Source organism: Aspergillus neoniger (assembly GCF_003184625.1).
Source record: "Aspergillus neoniger CBS 115656 unplaced genomic scaffold BO87scaffold_10, whole genome shotgun sequence".
Taxonomy (NCBI): Eukaryota; Fungi; Ascomycota; class Eurotiomycetes; order Eurotiales; family Aspergillaceae; genus Aspergillus; species Aspergillus neoniger.
The window spans coordinates 671,695-694,924 of NW_020291138.1; the positions used below are offsets into that span (position 1 = coordinate 671,695).

The 23,230-nt window shown below is 51.9% G+C and overlaps 5 protein-coding genes across 5 annotated transcripts; 4 read left to right on the forward strand and 1 right to left on the reverse strand.

Annotated features, from left to right (window-relative positions):
- The first annotated feature begins 93 nt into the window (after window positions 1–93).
- Window positions 94–1,718, forward strand: BO87DRAFT_375140 (PRCC domain-containing protein). The gene has a single exon (XM_025622959.1). It carries the CDS (start codon window positions 158–160, stop codon window positions 1,490–1,492), a length of 1,335 nt encoding a protein of 444 aa, XP_025481604.1. The 5' UTR covers window positions 94–157; the 3' UTR covers window positions 1,493–1,718.
- A 27-nt stretch (window positions 1,719–1,745) lies between these two features.
- On the reverse strand, window positions 1,746–16,639 carry BO87DRAFT_457699 (AAA family ATPase midasin; the record flags this gene model as incomplete). The annotated part of the gene is made up of 2 exons (XM_025628823.1): window positions 1,746–8,637; window positions 8,693–16,639. 2 exons carry the CDS (start codon window positions 16,637–16,639, stop codon window positions 1,831–1,833), a joined length of 14,754 nt encoding a protein of 4,917 aa, XP_025481605.1. The 3' UTR covers window positions 1,746–1,830.
- Window positions 16,640–16,863: 224 nt separating this feature from the next.
- BO87DRAFT_331349 (chloride channel protein) lies at window positions 16,864–20,146 on the forward strand. Its single transcript, XM_025620332.1, has 7 exons — window positions 16,864–17,084; window positions 17,146–17,684; window positions 17,738–17,841; window positions 17,893–18,045; window positions 18,095–18,209; window positions 18,256–18,347; window positions 18,398–20,146. Exons 1-7 carry the CDS (start codon window positions 16,942–16,944, stop codon window positions 19,874–19,876), a joined length of 2,625 nt encoding a protein of 874 aa, XP_025481606.1. The 5' UTR covers window positions 16,864–16,941; the 3' UTR covers window positions 19,877–20,146.
- A 267-nt stretch (window positions 20,147–20,413) lies between these two features.
- Window positions 20,414–21,486, forward strand: BO87DRAFT_331353 (CTD kinase subunit gamma). The gene is made up of 2 exons (XM_025620333.1): window positions 20,414–20,646; window positions 20,726–21,486. Exons 1-2 carry the CDS (start codon window positions 20,488–20,490, stop codon window positions 21,302–21,304), a joined length of 738 nt encoding a protein of 245 aa, XP_025481607.1. The 5' UTR covers window positions 20,414–20,487; the 3' UTR covers window positions 21,305–21,486.
- Window positions 21,487–21,592: 106 nt separating this feature from the next.
- Window positions 21,593–23,017, forward strand: BO87DRAFT_375143 (uncharacterized protein). Its single transcript, XM_025622960.1, has 2 exons — window positions 21,593–22,307; window positions 22,373–23,017. The coding sequence occupies exons 1-2, from the start codon at window positions 21,649–21,651 to the stop codon at window positions 22,872–22,874; spliced, it is 1,161 nt and encodes a 386-aa protein (XP_025481608.1). The 5' UTR covers window positions 21,593–21,648; the 3' UTR covers window positions 22,875–23,017.
- The last annotated feature ends 213 nt before the right edge of the window (window positions 23,018–23,230 follow it).

Below are 23,230 nucleotides of genomic sequence, written 5' to 3' on the forward strand. Positions count from 1 at the left end.
GGTTCTGCACAGCTTACTAATCCCATACATAATTCATCCGCAATCTCGCCCAACCCGAGAATATCACTTCGCCGCAGCTCCAACCCACCCATTCAACTTTCTCTCTCCCAACCTTCAACCACACATCACCACCACACCCAAAACCTACCTGCCCATTATGGCCCTCGTTGCCTACTCCGACTCCGAAGCCTCGGACTCAGAGCCCGAAACCACCGTCCCTCAACCTCAACAAGCCCCGAAGAAACCCACCACAACTACCACTACCGCAACCACCAGCACCAGCAACAGCAACAACAACAACAAACTCGTCGACCGCACCAACCCCCGCAAAATCCGCGTCGCATTACCAGACATCAAACCCGAACATAACGACGACGAAGACAATGGCCCGCGCAAGAAACCTAAACTAGGCGGCAGCGGCGGCGGTGCATTCTCTGGCTTCAATTCATTCCTACCTGCGCCGAAGAAAGCAACAACCCCAGCTGCAAATGGAGGTAGCACGGCGGGGGAGAAGAAAGCGCCCGCGCGCAAGATATTCAGTTTGAAGACGGGCGCAGCGCCGGGGTTCGATCGCGAGGCGGACGCGGAGATGCGGAATGAGCGGGCGTTTGGAAACCTAGGTAATAATAATAATAATGAAGATGAGGATGAGACGATACCCAAGGCGGGGAGTATGAGGGACCAGGAATTGGATTTCGGGAATGAGGACAAGAATGGGGAAGGGGAGGAGACTGTACCGCAGATGAAGAAGCCAGAGGAGGTCAAGTTGAAGGGAAACCCGATGATGTTCAAGCCGTTGTCTGTGGGGAGGGCGTCGCAGCAGAAGAAGAGGAAGGCTGTTTCGGATCTGATGCCTGCTGCTGCGAATGTACGGAGGAAAGAGGATGGGCCGGCGGCAGCTTCGTCTACATCTGCATCTGCATCTACATCTACGCCTGCGGCGGCGGCTGCACCACCACCAAAACCCAAAATCAGCCTCTTCTCCCTCTCCGCCGCTGACGACGACAACTCTACACTCACCACCACAGCAACAGCACCATCAGCAACAACATACGAACCCCTAGTCTACACCCCCCTCAACTCCGCTCCCGCCGGGCCCTCCCCCGCCCCCGAAGACACCACCACAGCACAGCAACCCACATACCAACCCACTACATCCGACAATAACCACACACTCAGCACCATCGCCGACGACCTCAACCTCTCGAAAGCCCAACGACGCCAACTCTTCGGCCGCAACGCACCCGAATCCGTCGCAGCCAGTTCCCGCGTCTTGCACTTCAACACGGACCAGGAGTACGTTACGAACCAGGAGCTGGCGCACACGGAGCTGGCGGCGCAGCAACATAACCCTGTCAGGGCGATTGCGCCGGGTAAGCATACGCTGCAGCAGTTGGTTAATGCGGCGAGTACGCAGCGTGAGGCGCTGGAGGAGAGCTTTGCTGCTGGGAGGAGGAATAAGAGGGAGGCGGGGGCGAAGTATGGGTGGTGATTACTTTTATAGGGTATTGGGTGTGTGTGTATATTGTTGTGTTGTGTAGTATAGATTTTGGTGGAGTGGGGGTTGCATGGATGGAGTTTATGAGTACGATTCGATTGCTTAATGTGGAGTTTGTTTGATGGTAGTTGAGCTTTGGGTACTTGAATAGTAGTTGATATAGTCTGTCAGTCCTATGAGATGGTGGAACTACCAATCATGACCGGGAAGTTAAAGAAATAGATGCAATAAATGAAATATTCTAGATACATTCGAAGCTGTATATACATCTAAACCATAACAAAACAAAACATGCTAACTTTTATCTAAACAAACAAAAATGAATCAATAAATCAAGACGACACATCCACCACCTCAGCAAACCATTGCTTCAACGCCGTGGCCAAAACCGCCGGTAACTCCCTGACATCCCTAACAACAAGGTAATAAGGGAACGGGAAACCCTCCAGATATCTCTTCATCCTCAACTTCATCTCCCCACTACCATCATCTTCAAAGCTTGCCTGACTCAGATCCAAGATCGAGCTACCCTTAACAGCATCCACAATAATAAACACAATCATAATGCGTTCCTCCTGCGCCTGGCGCACCAGACGCTGGATAGTCTCGTGGTCTTCACAGATACCATCGGAGATGATCAGCTCCAGCTGCCAGAGGTCCGCGTTCCCACTACCGGGGGACTGCTTCCAACGGGCCTCGCGGAAGAGGGCGATGGAGTCGGCGATGAGCTTGCGCACGTTTGTGCCGGTTTGCTGGTAGCTGAAGTGCTGGAAGACTTGGGTGCCGGCCTCGGAGGAGAAGGGCTTGCCGAACTCGTGGGCGACGCGGACGTGGTCCTCGTTGCCGAAGCCGAGGACGCAGAGATCGCCGGCTTCGAGCATGCTGAGACTCTTGGCTACTAGGGCGAGGGTTTCGAAGGCGAGTTGGCCGCTGCCGCTTTCGAGCATGGACTTGCTGTCGTCGACGGCGAGCATGATCTGGTAGTTGCGCTTCGAGGGGATGGAGCGGCGCATCCAGATCTTGTCGCGCTTGTACTGGGAGGCGATGTAGGGGATGATGCGCTTGATGTTGAGACGCTTTCCGGTGCGGAAGTCGCCGCGTAGCTTGGTGGCTAGTGTAGGGGCCAGAATGAGACGGAGTTGTTCCGTCAGGGAGAGGGAGAGGTCGGTGGTGGCTGATTCGTAGTAGGACCAGAGACGTTGGGCCTCGTCGCGGGGGGTCAGGGGAGGGAGGTTGGAAGAGAGGTGGATGGCGGCGAGATGGGCGTCGACTTCATCGAGCTCCTCGTTTAATTCTTGTTGACCGGTAGTGTCGGTGGTCCGTTCCTGGGTCTGGGTGTTGCCAGGAATCATGGCACCGGCCATCTGTGACTCGGAGGGAAGACCCTGATCCAGCTGCATCTCATCTTCGAGCTTGTTGTCTGGGAGCTGCTGTTGGTCGTCGTCTGTGACATCCGGCAGCACGTCGTTGCCTTCGGGTTTGACGTCCGACTCGACTCCCTTGTTCTGGTCCAGAGCCTTCGCCTGTTCTTCACTGGCTTGACCCAGAGCTTGGGTGTCTGCCACGTCGTCTTGGTCGCGGAGATGTTCGAAGTCAGCGTCGGCCATGTCTGCGTCCTGGGGCATGGGATCCTCAGTCTCGCCCTCTTCTTGTTTGGAGGACTCCATGATCTCCTTCTGGCGGCGGTGCCATTGTTCGAGAACGTCACCCAGCTTCTTGAAAGCCTGCAGTTGAGGGTCGTCTGGGTTTGCATCATTCGCACCACCCTCTTCTTGGTGCCTTTGGTTCTCGTCACCCTCTTGGGCTGCACCGGTCTGCTGCTCCTTCTGGTCGGAAGGATCAGTTGAGCCGTTCTCCTGCTGTGCGTTACCAGACGCGCCCTTCTCTTGGTTCTGGTCTTGATCAGCCCCAAGGCCACCATTGACTGCTTCACTGGGAGCCACTTCCTCTCCGGCCATCTCGTTCTCGTCGCGCTGGGCCAGGAAGTCCTCTTTTTCCTCTTCAGCCTCCTCGCCGGCTTCCTCCGCCTCGTCATTGCCCTCGCCTTCATTGGTCTCGGCGGCCTCCTCGTCCGGCATGCCCTCCTCCGTCTGCTCGGGCTCTTGTTCCTCGGCGCCTTCTCCTTCCTCCATGGCCTCATCCTCGCCAACATCCTTTCCGTCCATTTGCTGCTCATTGTTCTCCTCAAGAGGGGGGAGATCGTCATCCATGCCGTCAAGGCCATCGTCACTCTCATTCTCTTCTTCGCCCTTCTCTTCGCCGTCGAGTTGCATTTCGTCCGGTAGGTCCAGGGCCTCTTCTTCCTTCGCCTGAGGATCGGTCACATCCATATCCTCACGTCCCACGGCTTCGCCTTCATCATCAGGCTTATCTTCACCTTCCTCATCTTCTTCCTCCTCCTCGTTCTCGTCCACCTCACCCTGCTCGCCTTCCTGGGCCTTCTCCTTCTCCTTCTCCTGTTTCTTCTCCTCGGCCGCCGTCTGTTCGTCAGACTCGGCCTGACCCTTGCCTTCATTGGTCTCAGTCTCCTTCTGCTTGTCGTCGTGCTCACCGTCCCACATCTTTTCATCAACTGCCGTAGCATCGAGATCATCAACACTGCCGACTTCCTCGTCAATGTCGCCATCTTCCTCTTCGTCGCCGCTTTCATTGTCTTCCTCGTCGCCTTCTTTCCGCTCGCCTTCTTCGCCCTGCATTTCCTCATTGTCCATGTTCACTGCGTCTTCTGAGTTTTCGAGGTCCTCGGTAGACTCGCCCTTTTGCTCCTGAGCAAGCTCCGACAGATCCTCGTCATCTCCAACATCTTTGCTGATGTCTTCAGCACCTTCACCCTCTCCCAGACCAGTGCCGCTCTCGAGCTTGCCGGATTTGCTCTCCTCCGTAGAAGCTTCTGCGGGACTACAGAAGCCTTCGGAAGCAATTTGAGCGAAGCACTTGGTGAGAATGTAGGACATTTTGCAGGTCTCTCGGTGTACAACCAAGTAGCGATCCACAACATCTTTGCTGATATGGAAGTACTTGTGCATGATAGGCAGCAAGCTCGTCACAAGTGCGACCGCAAATGGAATGCCAGAACCTGAGCCAGCCGGGATGTGCTGCAATTGATCAAGAACAGATCCAAGCGAGGATTTGATGCCAGAGATATGAAGGGCCTTCAAGGATTTGACGAAGAACTCGTCACTCCGCGCCAGAGAACCAGGATTGGCAAGCGAGGAAGGAATCTCCTTCAATTTCTGGAGGCTGACAAGGATTCTGTCAACAGCTGCAACGAGACCCGCATCGAATTTCTCAAGGGATACGGTGGTCTCATCAAGTTCACAGTCTGGAGACATCACGTTGACCTTCACCCAAGGGACTATTTGGCCAAGCACAAAGGTCAGGTCAGGACGTTCTTCAGCCCATCTTGTGAGGTTGCTGCTCAATTGTTCAAGGGATGCAGAAGCCTCCTGGACAGTGTCCCTGTACAAATGCGAGGAGACACCGTGTGGTAGCTGAGGAAGATTACCCAGAGAAGTCTTCAACCGATCGAATGTGCCCTTCCAAGTCTGCAGACCATCTAAGATACTTCTCGAACCGATGCCAGAGAACTTGGCGTGCAGACCAATAACAGTGGCGGCAAGTCCAAGTACAGGCGTCAGCCATGCCACTGCCCTCGTTACCTCGACTCTCTCAATCGGGAACTGTGGGTGATCCTTGGAAATAGAAGAGCAGCCAGAATTCCAGAGGTTCGAAACCTTCAGAAGTGTCGACTGTAACGCTGTCAGATCGGTAAGCGCTGGTGAGATCGACGCTCTCTGCTTCCGGGCGAGGAACAACAAGTGTTCGATAGACCCCGAACTCCTGGAAACTTCAACATTACTGAGATCTTCCGCATAGTTGTGTGCCGCCACACGAACGCGAGGAAGCAAGTCCAAGAACCTATGGTAGTACAAGTCGGAACTCTTAGCCAGCTGCGATAGCACAGAGTCGGCTTCCAAGGCTGGACTGGAGGCAAGGATCTGTGCAATAGATGCTTGGGTTTCGATCAAACTGGTACTCGCGCTACGCTTCACTCCCATATCCATGAGTCGCCGCAAGGTATCCGCGTAGAAACGGCGCTTCTGGACTTTGAGATGCTGGACATCCTCTGTATTCTCCTCAGTGAGAGTCTTCGGCGTCCGCGACTTGAACTCCTGGATACTCTCGATGACATCCTTGACAAAGCCGTCGAGATCTTCTGCGACGTCAAACTCGGCGGGAATCGAGGTATAAAGTTGCATCATGCTGCTAGCAGTCGCATCGGGGTTCTTGAATCGCGGGGGTCTATCGGTCCAGACTCCTTCCTTCTGGCACATTGCGAGTGCTTCAGGGAACACGCGTGAGGCTATGACAACATCATTTTGGGTAACTCCGCTGTCATCGTTATTATCCGGCATGTCCTGTTCCACGATGGGTTGCGCCGATTGCCCCAGGGCTTCACGGTATTTGCGGACCAGCTTGAACAACTTGGTGTGTGAGCGGCGTGCGCTTTCTTTGAGTGCGACAATATTGGTATCTTTCCAGCTAGCCAACTGAATCTGCTCCTTGATATCCTTCTCGAGGGCTGCCCGCTTCTCCACCAGCTGCTTGTGCACAATAGGTTCGAATTGCTTGTAGCGCACAATGAAGTTGTCCAAAGCAGAGATAAGCTGTTTCAAAGCCGGCATATCCTGGACATAGAGCAAGAGCAGAGACTGGAAATTCTTGACAAGTTGTAGGCGCTCACTGTACTGTCCCAGGGTCGTCGAGTTAAAGAACTGCTCCAACGTAGCAGTAATCTCTTGCACGTGTTCGCTCATCTCCATCTGGCCGGACTCTGCAATTTGCATGGGGGCCCGAATGATAGCCTCATAGGCGATGAACCACCATGAGCCTACATCCTGGGTGCATTTTTCGTTCTCGATGTCCAGAAGCTTCGCCCACGTGGATAGCTCAAGTCGTCGCCAGCCGATGATCAATGCGGTGATCTCCTCATACACAGACGCAGCCGAATATTCTCTGCTCGCTACGAGCTGCCATTCATGAACAAGTGCATGAAGCTTTTCGACCTTGGTAATGAACTTGGCGACAGGCTCAGTGTGCTTGAATTGGAGAATCTCTCTGCAACACTGGATGACGTCCTCCAACACAGCATGGTCGGGCCAGGCCTTCTGAATCTGAGTGAACCGAGCCTTCGTTGACAAAGTCAAGGTCACCAGCTTCTTTGCTTCGGCTATGTTCGCATCCACATAGAAGTTATATTTGGCTGCCGGCTGATTCTGACCTGTGTTAATAGAGTCTTCCAGAAGCAAGAGGACACCTGAGAGCTGATCCTTAGGATCCACATTCGGTACGCTGAGAGTGTCCTCTGACCACTTAGATCCCAGTAACAGGGAAGCTTGCTTGACGTAAGTTGACAAAGCTTCCTCACGATCTTCCGATTGGAACAGTTTGGCATGCAATGATGCAAGCCTAATCGAGATAGCCTTCGGATCGTAGCGAGCCGGACCTTGGCCTTCTTCCTCCTCTGCATCTTGATCATAGGTGGGGAACAGCTGACGTAGTTCATTTTCATCGACCTCCTCGCTATCTTCCCAAGAGCCCTTGTAGTGGTAGAACTCGGACTTCCTTGCCTCATCTTCTTGATCTTCGCGCAGCTTGGTTTTCCATAGAGCGTGGAACTGCTCGAAAAGGCGGCGTAGAGTATCACGCCCAGCCTGGGTCCGAATAACTCCCGGGTCCGCATTCTCAGCCAATCTCAACGAGGAAAGTTCATGGAACCACAGATCCGTGTTGACGGTCGAGCTGGCTGCCGACCTAAGCTCTGAATTAGGATGGATCATTCCTCCGAGGAATGGCGTAGTCTCCTTAACAGCATTCAGTATCTGAAGGTCACTTGATTCGCCAGATGGAGTCGAAGAAAGGTAGAGACCCATGTCCAGAATCTGAAGGAACCGGACAACAGGTGTCGTAATGTCATCGTAGGAGCGGTAGTTTGTACTGAGGCGGTGGCTGAGCTGGCGAACATTATCACGCAGCAAACCAAGCATCCTCTGCTTTTCGCCCTGGTTTTCACTGGCCGAAACGATTTGCTCGGGGTGCCTTTCAAGCACCGACTTTACCAGGCTTGAAAACTCCCCATGGAGCAGATTAATCTCGGAGATCGGAGGTCTGCTGACAGAAGATGGCGGCGGTGCCGAACCAAGATCGTGCAGTTCCTTTTGCAAAAGTTCAACCCGTATGTTCGAAGTCTGGCCAGAGAAGCCAACCTCGAAGGAAGTGATAGCTTCAGCCTTTGCCGTAAGCTCCGACGAGCGTTGCGTGTGTCGCTTCCTCTGCACAACCAAGCCCAATGAAGGATCAAAAGGCTTATCTGGGACAAAGAGGCGCAGGAAGATGACAGCCAGTTGAACGATTGCGGCTCCAGCGCTTTGTACCGGAGCTTCGCCAGCTTGTGCATCGGCTGCTAGCGAGGCAATCAGCCTGGGAAGGTCCTCTTGTACGAATCGCCTGAAATAGTGTACTTTAGGCAGGTTCGCTGCCGCCCGAAGTTTTTGCACTGCCGGGCCAGCATATCGACCAGTCTCTTCGACTGCGCGAAGAATGCTAGTCAACGCCTCCAAAGACTGAGGCTCAAGGAACTCTCTGTGCACGAAGACAAGCTCCAGTGTGAGCCTTGCCAGGACCTGCCGTAGAACCTTGAACTGGTCCAAACCAATCTCTCGGGTTGTCAGAGTCAACGCCTGAGAAAGAGTCTTCTTCTCTACCTCCAATGCATTCATCTGGCCCAAGCTCGTAGAGCCAACGAAAGCCAATCTCTCCAGCAGCGATAGTGAGATTGTGCCGCTAATGGCCGATCCAAACACAGAGGGATTTTCGGATCCTGAGAACAAGGAAATCTTGTGAAGGAGGTTAGGTATGGGACTCTGGAAACTCGACCCATCCAAGGGCCGTGCAGCACGGCTGGCAAGTAAAGGCAGGATAGCTCGCACAACCTGGTCATCACCAGCTTGACCCTTGCATAGAGAAGCGATATCGTTGTACTGGCACAAAGTCTCAAAGCTAGTCGAGAAATAGGGGCGCAGTGTTGGATCGGCGTCTTGAACGCAAGTTGCCAATTCGGCGACCGTTTGCCGGAGGACCTGGAATCCATTAGTTTCAAGTGCAAATGAAACAGCAAAATGCGGAAGAACATACTTGTGTGGGATATCCTTCATCAGAACCGTTCCGGAGAATAGCTTCCTGGCCGGCAATGAGAGAGTTGCGCACCTGGCTCAATTGAGCTAAGTCCAGGTGAGTTTTCGTCGCAACCTGGGTAAATTCAGAGGCAACGCTCTCTAATTCGAGCAGCGACGTCAGTTGGCTTTGCGTCGAAGGGGTTATTGGTCTCCATGACTCCCAAAGCCGTTGCATGCTTAGGCCTGTGGTCAACGCCCAATTCTCTTGGAACCGATCAAGGGCTTGGGAGAACGCGAAAGCAAGCTTCTTCAATGGCGCCCACGTGTCTACTAGCGAAGCGCACAATTCCTTGCCAATCTGTAGATAGATTTGGAATTCACCCTGGTCCAGGTCATGGACAGCTGTCATTGCGAGTACATCTTTGATGAAGTCGATGATAGCTCGGAGAGCTCGCACCATTTCGGGGGCCTGAAGAACGTCATGGTCGAGGTTCTGAATGAAATCGTACATGGCTTGGCCGCAGTCAGATAGGAACGGGCCAACCGGCTGCGTTGTATCTTTCATCAGAGAGGGTATCCTTTCAGAAGCCAATGACCGCTGGAGGCGACTCATTTGACTTGGCTTGAGCTGTTTTCCTGATTTGTCGGCTTGCAGCAAGTCTTGTCTAAGGCGATGTAGGTCAAGCTTGTATTCTTGCAGGTAGGCTAAAATCATGAGCCACACCAAAGGCACATCTTGGTGCAGGATGGAAGCCAACGGTTCGTTTACCAGAGGGTGAAGAGGCTGCAGCCTTCCTTGAATAGCAAAAGAAGCTCGGCCAAGCATGACTTCCTTCTTGGTGCTCTCGAAAGGTTTGCTTGACGAGTTATCATGTATGGCAGAAACATAGCGATCTAAGGCCAAAGAGAAGGGCTCTCTCGCGATATCTGAGCCGTATTGCGGCGTGAGCTTGAGTGCCCGCTGAAGATATGACAGGTCTGAGAATGAAAGATGATCAAGGCACACTTCATGGAGGTTGTCGGCATTGCCCTCGCTAGGCAAGGACAAATCCATTTCCCAGACCGACCGAAGGCGATACAGAGAAGATTGGTGGGTGTATGCAGGCATCGACGTGGCGATAATATCATTGTTATCCTGAGACAAGAAGCATATCTCAACACATCGGTTCCGCATGGCTCGAGACAGCTCACCATGGCGAGGGTCCATCGTCAGGAACAGTCTGAAATTAGGGTGAGGCCTGATGATGCGGGCATTTCCATCCTCAGTGCGTTGCTCGTTCAGGATGAGAGCTCCGTTTGGCTCCGTAAGAGAGTTCAGCCTATCCAGAACCGATGGGTTGCAGAGATTGGCGTTGTCGAGAACAACCCACTGTCCATGTTGAACGGCTTGTGTTAATACTCCCTCGGTCCACTCAAATCCCACCTTCATGCTATCAGACTGCTTAGTGACTGTCAGCAAATGCTGAGCATGGTTGAAAAGCTTCTCCAGTGCATCATGGGGCCATGATTGGCAGAGAGTCTGCAGTGACGAGCATACAGCATCTAACTGGACATCTGGACTTTGTAGTTGCTCGTAAAGTGCCAGGAAAGCGGGAGCTGCAGCCGCCAGATCACTGCCTGTATAGGCAGAGATAACATGGCGTCGGAGGAAGACCGCGATTTGTTGCACAAGGGATGAAATTTCTCTCTTGTAGTCGATCTGCTCAAATCCACCAACCAAGTCCATCGTATCAGTATCCGCGCTCAATGCTAGCTCGACTAAACTAGCACCATTCAGGGCAGCAAGCTTTCTAATGAGGGTCGTCTTGCCACAGCCAGATGAGCCCACCAGAATACTAGGCCAAGACTGCTCTATGCACAACATGAGTGACTCTAGGACGGGGAGGTCTCCTGGAAGTATCCTCATTTGGGGGCTGGCTGTCTCCTGCAACAGCAAGTCTCGCTGCATGATCCCGAGTCCGACTTGTATGTACTCCGTTGTCAGATTGTGGTAGTAGCTCTTCGCATGCGTTGAAGCGTCACTGAAAACCGTCTTGTACAACTTGGAGACCAACTGCCGATCTTCCTCGCTCCTAAACCGCTGAGAGATGATAACTTCCAGGAAGCTCTGGGTAGGTATCTGCAAGCTGCCACGGTCTGCCAACTGGAGCCATCTTTGAATGTCTCGCAGGTTAACCTCCCAAGGGCCGCCGATAGCGCCTAACCGTCGCTCCTGGATAGCTTTGTTGAGGAGAGACACGAACTCAACTAGTCCTTCGGTTTGATGAGCAGGACTGCCCGGGAAAAGCTTGGCGCAAATCCTCTTCAAATCAGTATCTGTGAAGCTGTCGGCATAGACCACGGTAAATCGGTTGACAAAAGAAGCAGGAAGACCCTTTCTACCGCCACCTTGATGATGAGGGTTTTGCGCGGCGAAGAGAACAAAGTTGGGATGTCTCTTAAAAGTTTGGTCAAGCTCGGCGACATATACCATTTGACGGTGATCCAAGCACGCATTAAGACCCTCAAGGACCGACTGCGAAGCCAAGTTCATCTCATCCAACAGGACCCAGTCACCGCGTTGCATTGCCTGTAAAAATGGCGCGTCTCGCCAGGCAAATTGTCCGACGTCACCTCCTTCGACAGGGACGTCTGAGCCGAAAAGATCAGTAAGATCCGTCTGCTCTGAAAGGTTGATACGCGTAAGCGGTTTTCCAAGGGCTCTCGCAAGCGCTGTGACGAGCGTTGTTTTTCCAACACCTGGACTACCCTCAAGCAGAATAGGCTTGGGCAGCTGTAAGCCTCTAGCGATGCGCACAGAGTTAGCGATCGTAGTGGGTGCGTCCATGATGAATTCGGGATCGGGCATTGAGTCGCTGTTCATTGGCAGGCAGAATGGCCCAACACGCAGAGATGAGCCTTCAATATCGACGCTTGATCGCTGTCGATAGATCGCCGATGCATCGACATCAAAAATCTCACGTAGTTTGTCAAGACATAATTGACGGTTGCCATCGAGATTATGCAACGCTGTCGCAAGCATAGCTGCAGGGTTCGCACCCAAAGTGTCTATGAAAACCATAGCTGCACCTTGGACGATGGAAAAGAGAGTGTCCGAGCTTTGGCACTTATTGACAAAGTCAACCCAAGCAAGAAGGTCACGCAGAGAGAGGGATGAAGTGGAAGAGTTTTGGAACACTCCCTTGAACCATTTTGCGAACTGTAGCATCCCCTTGGGTAATTGCTCTGTGCCCAAGTCCAGCTTCCTCTGTAGAATCGGTAGGATGTCCTCGTCTTCGGACAGTTGGGGCGCCCAGATCTCGGTCATTCGATTCCGAAGAGCTGCCGAAAGTTCGCGCTTTCCATAGTCACCACCAGGATTCATTGTAGATAGAAACTGGAATCCTTCGTCGGCAACAACCATAGAATCTATCGGGCCCTTTTCTGCAAGCAATATCGAACGATGAGGCTCGAGAACACTGTTCAATCTTTCCAAGACAGAATCGTCTGCCAGAGAGATTTCATCTAGCAGGAAAAATTGGCCCGTCTTCATTGCAGTTATCAGACTTCCATCGGACCACTCGAATAGAGCATTCGAGCGAGCCACATTTCTCTCAATGCGCGAGACCAATTCGGCATCAGAAGATTGCAGTTGGTCTACGTTCAAAGCACCAAAGGCTTGCTTCAGTTCCTCGAGAGATCCTGAATGTGCGCTCTCCGGGAAAAGGCTTTGCAAGTCACTGAGCAATTGGCTCTCAATTGCTGCCCTGTTTCTTACGGGTCGTTGAGCTCCTATCAGGTCTCCCGTCTCGAGATTAACGTGGGCATTGACAATCAATAATTCTTTCTTGTAAATCTCTGCAACTGCCTGGCAAAGCTGGGTCTTTCCGCATCCAGTTTCGCCAACAAGCAGAGTGGGCTCATTGTTCTCGATCGCAGTGGCAACGAGTACGAAAAGCCTCCTCATTGCCTTCGTCCACACAACGCCAGGGGCCAGCTGAGCAAGATGGGGGGCACGCTTTTCCATCTCAGAGGAACTGTAAATAACATCCTCGTCGATCTTGACCCTCATCACTTCTTCAATCACGCCCTTCACAGCAGCTCTTTCTTGCGGATTTCGGACCCGCTCCGCGAGGAGCATGAAACCATTAATCGCCAATTGCTCCCGATCATCTGCTCGGCGCAGCGCCCATCGGAAAAGATCACGCAGGGTAGCAAAACTATTCTTTTGTTCAAATAGCCTGTTTGCCTGGCGTAACAAGGACAGCTTCCGGTACACAGAGACGATTCTAGTGCAAAAAGAGGGGGCAATCTGAGACCGCTCTTTCAGAATGTATTCTAACTCGCTCTCCGGTATGTCATCGAAGTGCAACTCCAAGAATCGATTTCGGAAGGCACGCGACAAAACCTTGCGACCACCGTAGAGGCCGGCAGGGTTTTGGGTCGCAAAGAGCATGAAGTTAGGATGAGGGTGCACTACTTCCTGCGTCTCGGGGATGAAAAGTTCGCGGTTGTCATCAAGAAGCCGGTTCATTGCTTCCAGTACGTCAGAAGGGGCCAGGTTCAGTTCATCCAAAACAATCCAGTATCCGTTTCTGAGTGCCTCGACAAGGACACCTTCTTGATAACGAAGTGTCCCGTCATCACTGGAGACATATGTTCCTAGATATTCTTGGAGATCGGTATGCTCATGGTTGTTGATACGAACAAACTTGTTTCCTGATACCTTGGCAAGATATTCGATCATACTCGTCTTTCCTGCAGAGGTCGGGCCTTGGAGCAAAACAGGGAATCGCCGGGTGGAGCTAGCTCTCACCAAGTTCTTCAAGTTCTTTTCGATGAAAGGCGTAATGATGTAGTGAGGCTGCTCTTCGGGGGTTAGGTGACCACGGCGCATCCAGTAATGCTTGAATTGGACATAGTCATTGCCGTCAGTTGGTGGTCGTGGCGTCTGATTCAGAAGACCTCTGGCATTTTTGACATTGCTGAATAAATGTCTCTCGAGAAGTGGTGCTAGCAACCTCTCCGAATCTTGGCTGAGCACAGTCAGGAAGCTCATAGAATAGCCTTCATACATTGCTCGACGCAGCCCATAGACGTGAGCATGATCAGCAACATAGATTAAAGCTCGGACGAGCGTTCTGATGCTGAAATGGGGGCGCTGTCCAGCACCATCAGTGAGTTTGTTCTCGCTGCTGAGCTTCTTAGTCTCCATGTAAAGTTGAGCTAGATCCGGGACGGCTCTGGAATCCGTCATAGCCAAGTCACCAAGGTATTTGTGAATTAAAGCCAGGAGATCATCCAAATCACTGTCCGGCGACTGGACATAAAATTCAGTGAACCGAGACCGGAGACCAGGGGGCAGGTCCTTCTTCCCTGCGTCTGTTGCAGGGTTCATCGCGCCGAATATGCGGAATTCGGGATGTCCAAAGACTCGTTCCACATCACCAGCCTCAGAAAGTAGTACGGATGGAGAGCCTTCACTCCCATGGTGCAGAAGACTGGCAATATTTTCGAGCGTGTCAGGCGACGCCAGGTTAACTTCATCAAGAAGAACCCACTCCCCGTTCCGCAGGGCCCGAACAATTTTACCTTGAACAAAAGCAAATGCAAACTTGGCATCTCCCTGTGACACTTGAGACTCGAAATCATTCAACTGTGCCGAGAACCTTTCCCATCTCTGCCGCAAGAACTGATACTTTGGTGAATCCAGTTTTCTCTTCTTCGTCGGTTGCTCCTCGGCACCAGGGGTACCGCCGCTCGATTTGAAGACGCCGTCAGCCAAGCGAACGGCTTCATGCCATAAGTTGACTAGGCGTACCCAGTTTCCTGAGGCAACACTTTTACCAACAGACTGGAGGAACTTTTGGTTCTTCTTGGCAGAAAACGTCAGTTCAAACAAGGACACGAACTCGTCATGCATGGGCACAGCCATAGTCCGGATATTCACAGGCTTGAAACCTCCCAGGAGATCAGAGCTTTCACTCTGTTGTGACAAGTTCACAACCGTCAGCTTCTGACGCATCAAGGTAGCCAGCTGCTGAATCACAGTCGTTTTACCAATACCAGTTTCTCCAACAAGGAGGACAGGTTCTGCCATCTGGATAGCAGCCGCGACCTGTTCCATTAGACCTAAAGCAGCCCTTGTGGAGGCAAAACGAGACGAAGCAGCAGCAGCCTTTGATGCCGAACCTCCCGGGACCTTGATCTTGCGACAAACCTCCCTTCCAAGGGTTATGCTGTTTCCCTGGTCTGAATACGTCGGCGTGCGTTCGTGCAGACAAAAACGTGCCCGTTGCGGTGAAATCTGAAGAGCCTCGGAAACAACCAACGCAAGGGTGTCTGCTGTATTCTTCTCGGGAATATATTTCAAGAAGACATCGACAAAATCCAGGAAAATCTCGTCCTCGGCACCCTCCGGCGTCGCTTCGTAGCCAGTCTTAGCACCAAGGCGTTGCAGCCGCCTGTGCATCCGGCTGCAAAGCTTGACAAGATCACGGAGTCCTGGCGTGCGTCCTTGGGAGCTTTTTATTGCAAGACTGCCATGGAAGGAAGCACAAAGCCTTTGGTAGACATCCATGATTGTCCGAACCCGGGACTCAAGCAGAGGGAACTTTTGCGTGATTACCTCACGAACTTCGTCTATGGTTAGAGAATCGATTTGTACTCTCTGCCATAGCCTGCTGCCCAGGATGTTGGTGCTTGGGGCGATTTCTTCGCCGGCAATGTTGTAAGACGATTTCATGGTCGCAATGATCTTGAAACCTTCGGCGCACTTGATCCTTTCCCTTCTACTAGCGATGGTCAACTCTCCCCTTTCGATGATTGGCAGGATAAGCCCGATGACTTCAGAAGGGGCACGGTCCAGATCCTCGATCAAGATCCAGCGGCCCTCTCTTGCAGCCTTGGTGAGGACACCAGGCTGCCACGAGAACGATCCTGTGGCAGGAGATGTAGAGTACATTCCGAGAAGACTCTTCGCATCAGTCTGCTCGTTCAAGTGTAGTGTAACCATCGATTCAGACTGGCCCATTGTCGCTGCAACATCGTTAATCAATGTGGTCTTTCCGGAGTTGGGCAAGCCGGTCAAGAGTAAAGGCTCAGGAGCGATTAAGGCTGCCGCGATCTTCCGCAAGTTACCCACAGCTGTAGGCGTTCTCACAATTGAGGACGGCGGAGGTGATGTGCCCTGCTGGCGGGGTATGAGCACACCACAGACCTCAGCGGTTCGAGCGGTGAAGTAGTCTCTCAATGCCTCGATTTGTGACAGGCTCTCCGAAGCAGACCTGGAAGATCTTGCAAGTTGGACTTGCTTCTCCAGGACATTCCACCGGCGTTCCTCCCACAACCCGAGGCAGCGGTAGTCGATGGTGATACCTTCCCATTCCCCCTCAATAATGTTGTCTGCAAACTTTGCCCTGATTATATCCTCCGTCGCAGCATCGGCTGCCCTCATGTACATAGCAAAGCATCGAATCGCCAGATAACTCACGGACGGGTCTCCGTGGCGGAACAGGGTCTGGAGTTGTGAAGGCGATACGGCTTTCGAGAAGGTTTCTGTGTCGTAGGAAAGAAGTCGGAAAATCGCTATCAATAGGGCTCGGAGGGTGGCATCATTCATTTGAGAAAGCGTTAGCTCATCGGACGTAGCCAAAGCCGACAGAGGTCCAGCCCGAGACATGGCATATTGGCTTGCAAAGGAACGCAGATATGGCGCGAGCGGAAGTATGCGCGAAAATGCGGATAGAACATCGGTTTGATCGACTTGGGACTCCGACAGAAGCCAACGGGCTGCCAGATCCACGAAAATCGGTTCGTACAGGCAAAAGAAGCTTTCCGTGCATCTTTGCCTCAACGCGCCCACCGCAAGCGCATTCAGGTACTGAGTCCCCGATGCGGTGCGAATGAGTTCCGCAATCTCATTCGGGAGCTGTTGAAACAGCTGGGACTCGTTAAGAGTCCCCTCGTAGGAGGGTCTAGCATTCATGCTGAGCCCTGCCGCCAAAGGAACTCTGGATGATGAGAGGGGAAAGAAGAAGAGGCACGCCAATTGCTTGCACTTTTTTTTTCTTTTGGAGAACCGTTTTCTGCCGCCGCAATGAGCGGCACCGCCCCACAGCGCGGGCCTTCACCGCCCTGACCCGGCCGCGGAGGTTCAACTAATTGTGGCACCAGTTGCCGGTCGGGAACGCAATCAATCGCGGAGATCAATCGCTATTCATAGGCACCCGTCGACCATCGTTGTTTGAGATGCCACTTGACACGTCCCTATGATACGTATTATTCGCGATGTCAATGAGTCGACCGGGGCCACAGTCAGAAGCCCAGTCATCGCTGATCCAGCCTTATAGCGACGATGAACCAGCACAGGACAGCAGCAGCCTTGATCCACAGCATCCCGATGTACCTTTAAGCGGCGGGCTACGTGAACCGTGAGTTTCTGGCCAGCCTAGCACCCGTTTCGAGGAGTCGTGCGCTAACAACTGTACATAGCCTCTCGTTCAAGCGCAAACAGAGACAACAATCGCGCTCGAAATTTCGATTTCCTAACTTCTTCTCGAATAGTCCTGCTGAGCCTGCGACAAGTACTGGACTTGGCTCGTGGTTTCGGAATGAACAACGCTCGGATGACGCCCAGCCCTTAGGGGAGCCGATCAATGGCAACGGCAATGGGAACTTGGCGCACAAAGACTCGGGCTTCTTGGACTGGTATGTAGAGGGCCCAGGACGACGAGTTGGTTATGACAACCTTACGGCAATCGATTGGATTTTCGAATACACCAAAGAAAGACAAAGGAAGAGGCTTCTCTATGCGAGCGGACAAGGCGTTGTTGGATATCTACGCAAGCTATTGGACGCCAGTAACGTCTGGATCGTGTTGATTGCTACAGGCGTATTGGTTGGTATCATTGCGGCTGGTATCGATGTTGCTAGTGATTGGTTAGCAGATCTTAAAACTGGCTATTGTAAAGCCGGCCCCGGGGGTGGCAGGTTCTACTTGAATCGGAGCTTCTGCTGCTGGGGGCATGATGGTGAGCCGCCATTTTCAGATATTTCTGTCTCCTTGCTAACGGATTCCCTCCAGATATCTCTGATTGTTTAGACTGGACACCATGGAGGAAAGCCCTGGGTGTCTCCTCGCGGGGTGGGGGATATGCTTTGGAGTATACTTTTTACATCCTTTACTCTGTACTTCAACCTCTCCGAACACTATTTAGCAGTGTGTTAATCAAGAAACAGGTGTTCTTCGCCATTTGCGCATGCATTCTGGTTCGGACCTACGCCATCTACGCAAGACATAGCGGTATTCCTGAAATCAAGACCGTCCTTGGTGGCTTTGTAATAAGGCATTTCATGGGGCCTTGGACCCTTGCAATCAAATCGTTGGGCCTTGTATGTACGACCCTGCGCCCATCACTGCATCCTTGCTGACATATCCAAGTGCTTGTCCGTCGCATCCGGCATGTGGCTTGGTAAAGAGGGCCCTTTAATCCATGTCGCATGTTGTTGCGCTAGTGTTATGATGAAGCCATTCCATAGCCTCAATCATAACGAAGGTATTTCTCACGATCCCTTACTGGATTTCTTGGGCTAATTGTACAGCGCGGAAACGCGAAGTGCTATCAGCGGCGGCCGCAGCGGGCGTCTCCGTCGCTTTTGGAGCGCCCATTGGTGGTGTCCTGTTCAGTCTAGAGGTAAATTTCCAAGATCATCAGGGAAAGTTGGATTCTAAATTTGTGAACAGCAACTGTCGTACTATTTCCCGGACAAAACAATGTGGCAGAGCTTTGTCTGTGCCATGGTTGCATCCGTCACCCTGCACGCGCTCAACCCATTCCGCACGGGCAACATCGTCCTTTACCAAGTCAAGTATACACGCGAGTGGCATCGCTTTGAGATGATACCTTTTGTCATTCTTGGTATCGTCGGTGGCCTTTACGGGGCATTCCTCATTCGTTTGAACATGAAGATTGCAACCTGGCGACGATCTCGGAATTGGGCTCGCCCGATCATTGAGGTTGCGGTTGTCGCTCTTTTGAGCGCTCTGATCAATTTCCCGAACTTGTTTATGAGGGCTCAGAATTCTGAACTTGTTCATTCTTTGTTTGCAGAATGTGGGACAGGCACTGTAACTGATGATCCTTTCGGCCTTTGCAAGACGGGCGCCTCGTCAGCGGGTACCATCGCCCTCTTGCTTATGGCTGCTCTTCTGGGATTCTTCCTTGCCTCATTAACTTTTGGTTTGGACATACCCGCGGGTATCATCCTTCCATCTGTTGCTATCGGAGCACTGTATGGACGTGGTTTGGGAATGACCTTTCGGATGTGGCAAGAGGCTTACCCGGGATTCTTTTTGTTCGGCAAATGCGAACCAGATGTCCCGTGTGTGACCCCTGGAATATATGCAATCATCGGTGCAGCTTCGGCACTCGGAGGCGCCACGAGGATGACTGTATCAATTGTGGTCATCATGTTCGAGCTTACTGGTGCTTTGACTTATGTCATTCCCATCATGATTGCAGTCATGTTGTCCAAATGGTGCGGTGATATATTCGGAAAGCGCGGTATCTATGAGTCTTGGATTCAGCTGAACGAGTACCCTTTCCTCGATCACCGTGATGATACGACTCCACCGGACGTTCCCGCTCATAAAGTGATGACCACTGTTGATGATATGACTGTCATCACCGCTGTTGGCCATACGATCGATTCACTTCGTGGCCTCCTCCTAACGACCTCTTACCGTGGGTTTCCGGTCGTTACCGATACGTCAAATCCCATCTTGCTGGGATACATTTCGCGCAATGAGCTTACGTACGCTCTCAAGTACTCTACTAAGCCGTCGGACAATGAGTTGTCAGGTGCGACGCAGGTCTTCTTCAGCCACCAACCCTTTGCGGATCCTGCTGAAACCTTGGATCTTCGACCGTGGATGGATCAAACGCCCATTACACTCAACAGCAACACCACGTTTTTGATTGTGCTCCGCATGTTCCAGAGGCTAGGTCTCCGCTATGTTCTGCTCGCCGATAAAGGTGTTCTTCAGGGACTGCTGACGAAAAAAGACGTTTGGTCTGTGGTCAGCGGCCCGGACGCCTACAAGGACGAAAGTCTCCGCGAGAGGACGTTCAATCCGGGAACTATGGCAGAGGAAGTTGGCTTGCTTGACAGCGATGATAGGACCAGCCTTGCCAGCACTATAGAAAGACGACAGTCGCTTTGAAGTGTCTCTTGAGCGATGCATCGAAACATATACTTTTCATCTCATGCTCAATTACGATTTGGATTACCTATTTTGCATGTCGTGATGTGTCGTGATATCTTGCTATAAGTTTCGAAATATGTATTGAATTTGGGTAACTCGGAGTTTACAAACGGGATCTTGTTTTTCTTGGTTTGTATGCCTCAGATAGTGGCTTAGGGCAGTATTGTTGTGGGCATGTATCTAGACTTTGCTTCAGTTGTGTAAATAGTACCTTTTTAAAGAACCCACCCGTTCTTTACCGCAAACTATAAGATTATCACAGAGTAAACACAAGAGAGAATTGGTATGCATAAAGCAACAACGGTGATGTCAATTGGTATGCTATAAAGCAAAGCACATGACTGGACAAGCAAATGAACCCCACAATTTCTGCCCGCCTTATCGCATCCCACCGCCCTTCCAATCTCCAATCGGAATGTCCCATTCAGGCCCTCCATCCATCGGCCAGTCTCGATCAATCGCCGCGGCATGGAATCAGTACTTCTAGTAGTCACCTTATAAACTGTCGAATCTTCTTCCTACCTCCACTTCCTCGATATAAACATCCAGACCACGCCCCATCCACCAAGATGATGGTCGATCCCTTCGAGGTGCGCATGCGCTTCACAGCGCAGCTGCAGCACCTGAACGCCTCGGTGACCTCATCCCAAAAAGCGGCGCATTATGCGCTCAAATACCGCGACATGGACGAGGACCTACACTCGTGCATTCTGGAGCAATTAGAAAGAGTGCGTCCTCCCACACCTTCTTTCCAATTCACCTCGCATTTACACAAATAAGCTAACATGTACTCTTTTTCTCTCCCAGAACAACATGAACAACCGCGCCAATATCATGTACTTCATCGAACAATTCTGCGACATGGCCACGAAAGAAGACCACGCGCCCTACGTTCGCATGATTCAACGCGACATCCTCCGCATCGTTGACTGCGTCGCGCCCGCCGATGGCTCCGGCGCCGCCAACGTCAAACACGTCCGTCGAGTCTTGAACGGTCTACAGAGCAAGGAGATCCTCTCCGCCGAGACGATCGCGGAAATTGATGCGGGATTGAAGGATCGGGAAACTCACCCTGCGCATTTGGATCTGGAAGCTGAAGAAGGGGGTGCTGGTGGAGATGGTGGTGGTGACGCGAGGTCCAAGCATGGGACGCCGAGAGGGTCGAAGGGCAGTGGGATGCGTGTGGATAAACGGCAGATTGAGCAGCGGATTGAAGAGGATCGAGAACGGAATAAGCGACTACGGGAGAGTATGTGGACGGTTAGTGGGGATGATGGGGATGAGCATGGGAAGTTCTGGGATGAGGCGAGTGATATTGGAGAGGATGATTTCTTGGCTGCGAATGAGGAGGTGATGGAGCGGCGGCAGATGATTGGTGCGAAGTGATGCTGGTGCTGATCGATGATGTGGTCGGGGATTTTAAAAGCATGTACTTGCGATGGAATGGTGTTTTGGCGCTGTTGGTATCTCTTTGCTACGGGGCATTTGGCATGCATGGGCGTTTCATTGAGAATTACAATTACAGGACAATTATTTGACAGCATAGACTAAATTACTTTTTACTTAACACGATAAATTGAAAATGAAGCTAATCATCCTGCTAAACTATATCCGACCCACTTACAGCCGCCCGCCTTCGGAAAATCCCAGACGCCGACCAAATTTGCTGGATCTCGATCTTGAATTTTTGAACGACTTTTGAGCGCAATAACATTTCTCCATGTTTTTACATGTCACACGGGGGACTTTCTAGATCCTCTATGTTCTCTCAGTTTGTGACAGCAGCAAAGGGGTTATTTTCTCGACAGGACTCCGACGAATCTTCTCCCAAAACTCTGCGCCCTACAACTACTACTACTACCAACTCCTCCTCCTCCGGCGCCCCATCTGAAAATACATCGAAAATGGTCACGGCAACAAGACAGCGGAAATTCCCCGCTGAGAAACAACAATCCTCGACAGAGCCCGAAGTCAATGGATCCAATGGAAAGCGCAAGTCCGAACCCGTGGGCGCTGAGCCCACTGAGACCCAGAGCAAGAACAAGCGGCGGAAGAGAAGCAGTCTAGAGGCGACGACACAGGAATCACAGAGCAAGCCCTCGAGTAACAAGAAGTCGAAGAAGATGACGGAGTCGACTGAGGAGCCTGAGCAGCAGCAAGAGGAGGAAAAGAAACCTTCAGCAGCGCCGGCGCCGAAGAAGCACTTCCGCTTTGATAGCGAGGAGCCGGAAATTCCGGAGGTTGCGGCTATTGAGGAGACCACGGAGGCACAACAGGATGAAGATGATGACAGCAGTGATGATGACGAGGCCCCAGAGACGGTCGATAACTCTGCACAGCTGTCGAAGATGAGGATGGAAGCTAAGAAGCAGGAACGGGCTAGGCAAATGTGAGTGATGCGCTCATTTCTTATTTTTGGTACTATGTCTGGGTATAGTCTGACATTTTACACAGAGAGGAGCAATTGAAGAGGGACAAACGGAAACAATTGGATGAGCTGCGCAAATCCCAGGCGAAGTTGGCGAAGAAGAAGGAAGCTAAGGCCGAGGACCTGTTGTCAGAAAGCACAGAGACTCTACAAGGTATTACCACGCAAGATGCGCGACGATCGGCCCTTCCAGCTCTTCTTCCCGATGATATTCTTAATGCCGCCCCTGATGTCCGGCCCCCGACACCTCCCGCGGAAGAGAGGTCTATCATACAGAAGAAGCCCAACAAGCTACGATTCCTGGACAAGAAGGAGAAGCCGCCGAAGGATGCGCGGGTTGGAGATGTTACTATCCGGGTGTTGGACGACGGTGTATCCAAGAATCCATCAAAGACGGTCCTGCCGCCCAAGGCCTCCAAAACCGGGCGCAATGCCAAGCAGAATTGGCTGAACAAATCCCGCAACACAGGCGCTTTGAATGGGTTGAGAAGGACGACTGGCGGTTCCTCGGGATTCGTGCGCAAATAGCAGGTCTTGGGCGCTCTTTTACACTTTCCCGTCTCGAGAATCAATCAAAATATTAATAGAGCAATTTTGTGGATCCAACAATGGGCGTAGTGTTACGATGTGCATAACATAGCAACTATTTACTCTTTAGGGTTAGATAAGTTCGAGGGGTTGTTACTGAGCTTTGTAGCAGAGCATTTGCGATACTGCCAATGGGTACCACTGAACCTTTTACCATAATAGGATATCAGACGACCATTGTGGTACAGAGGCATCCCTGATATATAGAAAGAGTACTACTGTAGTTGTATGCATATTTGACCGGGAGTCGTACAACCGGGTAGAAAGTTGGGGAAGTGTACGATCTACACGCTGCA

Excerpts from the sequence above, each read along its gene's own strand:
- BO87DRAFT_375140 (XM_025622959.1), top strand. The coding sequence starts at position 158 with ATGGCCCTCGTTGCCTACTCCGACTCCGAAGCCTCGGACTCAGAGCCC.
- BO87DRAFT_331349 (XM_025620332.1), top strand. The coding sequence starts at position 16,942 with ATGTCAATGAGTCGACCGGGGCCACAGTCAGAAGCCCAGTCATCGCTG. Across the intron at positions 17,685-17,737 it reads CTGCTGCTGGGGGCATGATG|ATATCTCTGATTGTTTAGAC; the intron begins GTGAGCCGCCAT and ends GATTCCCTCCAG. Across the intron at positions 18,046-18,094 it reads CAATCAAATCGTTGGGCCTT|TGCTTGTCCGTCGCATCCGG; the intron begins GTATGTACGACC and ends GACATATCCAAG.
- BO87DRAFT_331353 (XM_025620333.1), top strand. The coding sequence starts at position 20,488 with ATGATGGTCGATCCCTTCGAGGTGCGCATGCGCTTCACAGCGCAGCTG. Across the intron at positions 20,647-20,725 it reads TTCTGGAGCAATTAGAAAGA|AACAACATGAACAACCGCGC; the intron begins GTGCGTCCTCCC and ends TTTCTCTCCCAG.
- BO87DRAFT_375143 (XM_025622960.1), top strand. The coding sequence starts at position 21,649 with ATGTCACACGGGGGACTTTCTAGATCCTCTATGTTCTCTCAGTTTGTG. Across the intron at positions 22,308-22,372 it reads CAGGAACGGGCTAGGCAAAT|AGAGGAGCAATTGAAGAGGG; the intron begins GTGAGTGATGCG and ends CATTTTACACAG.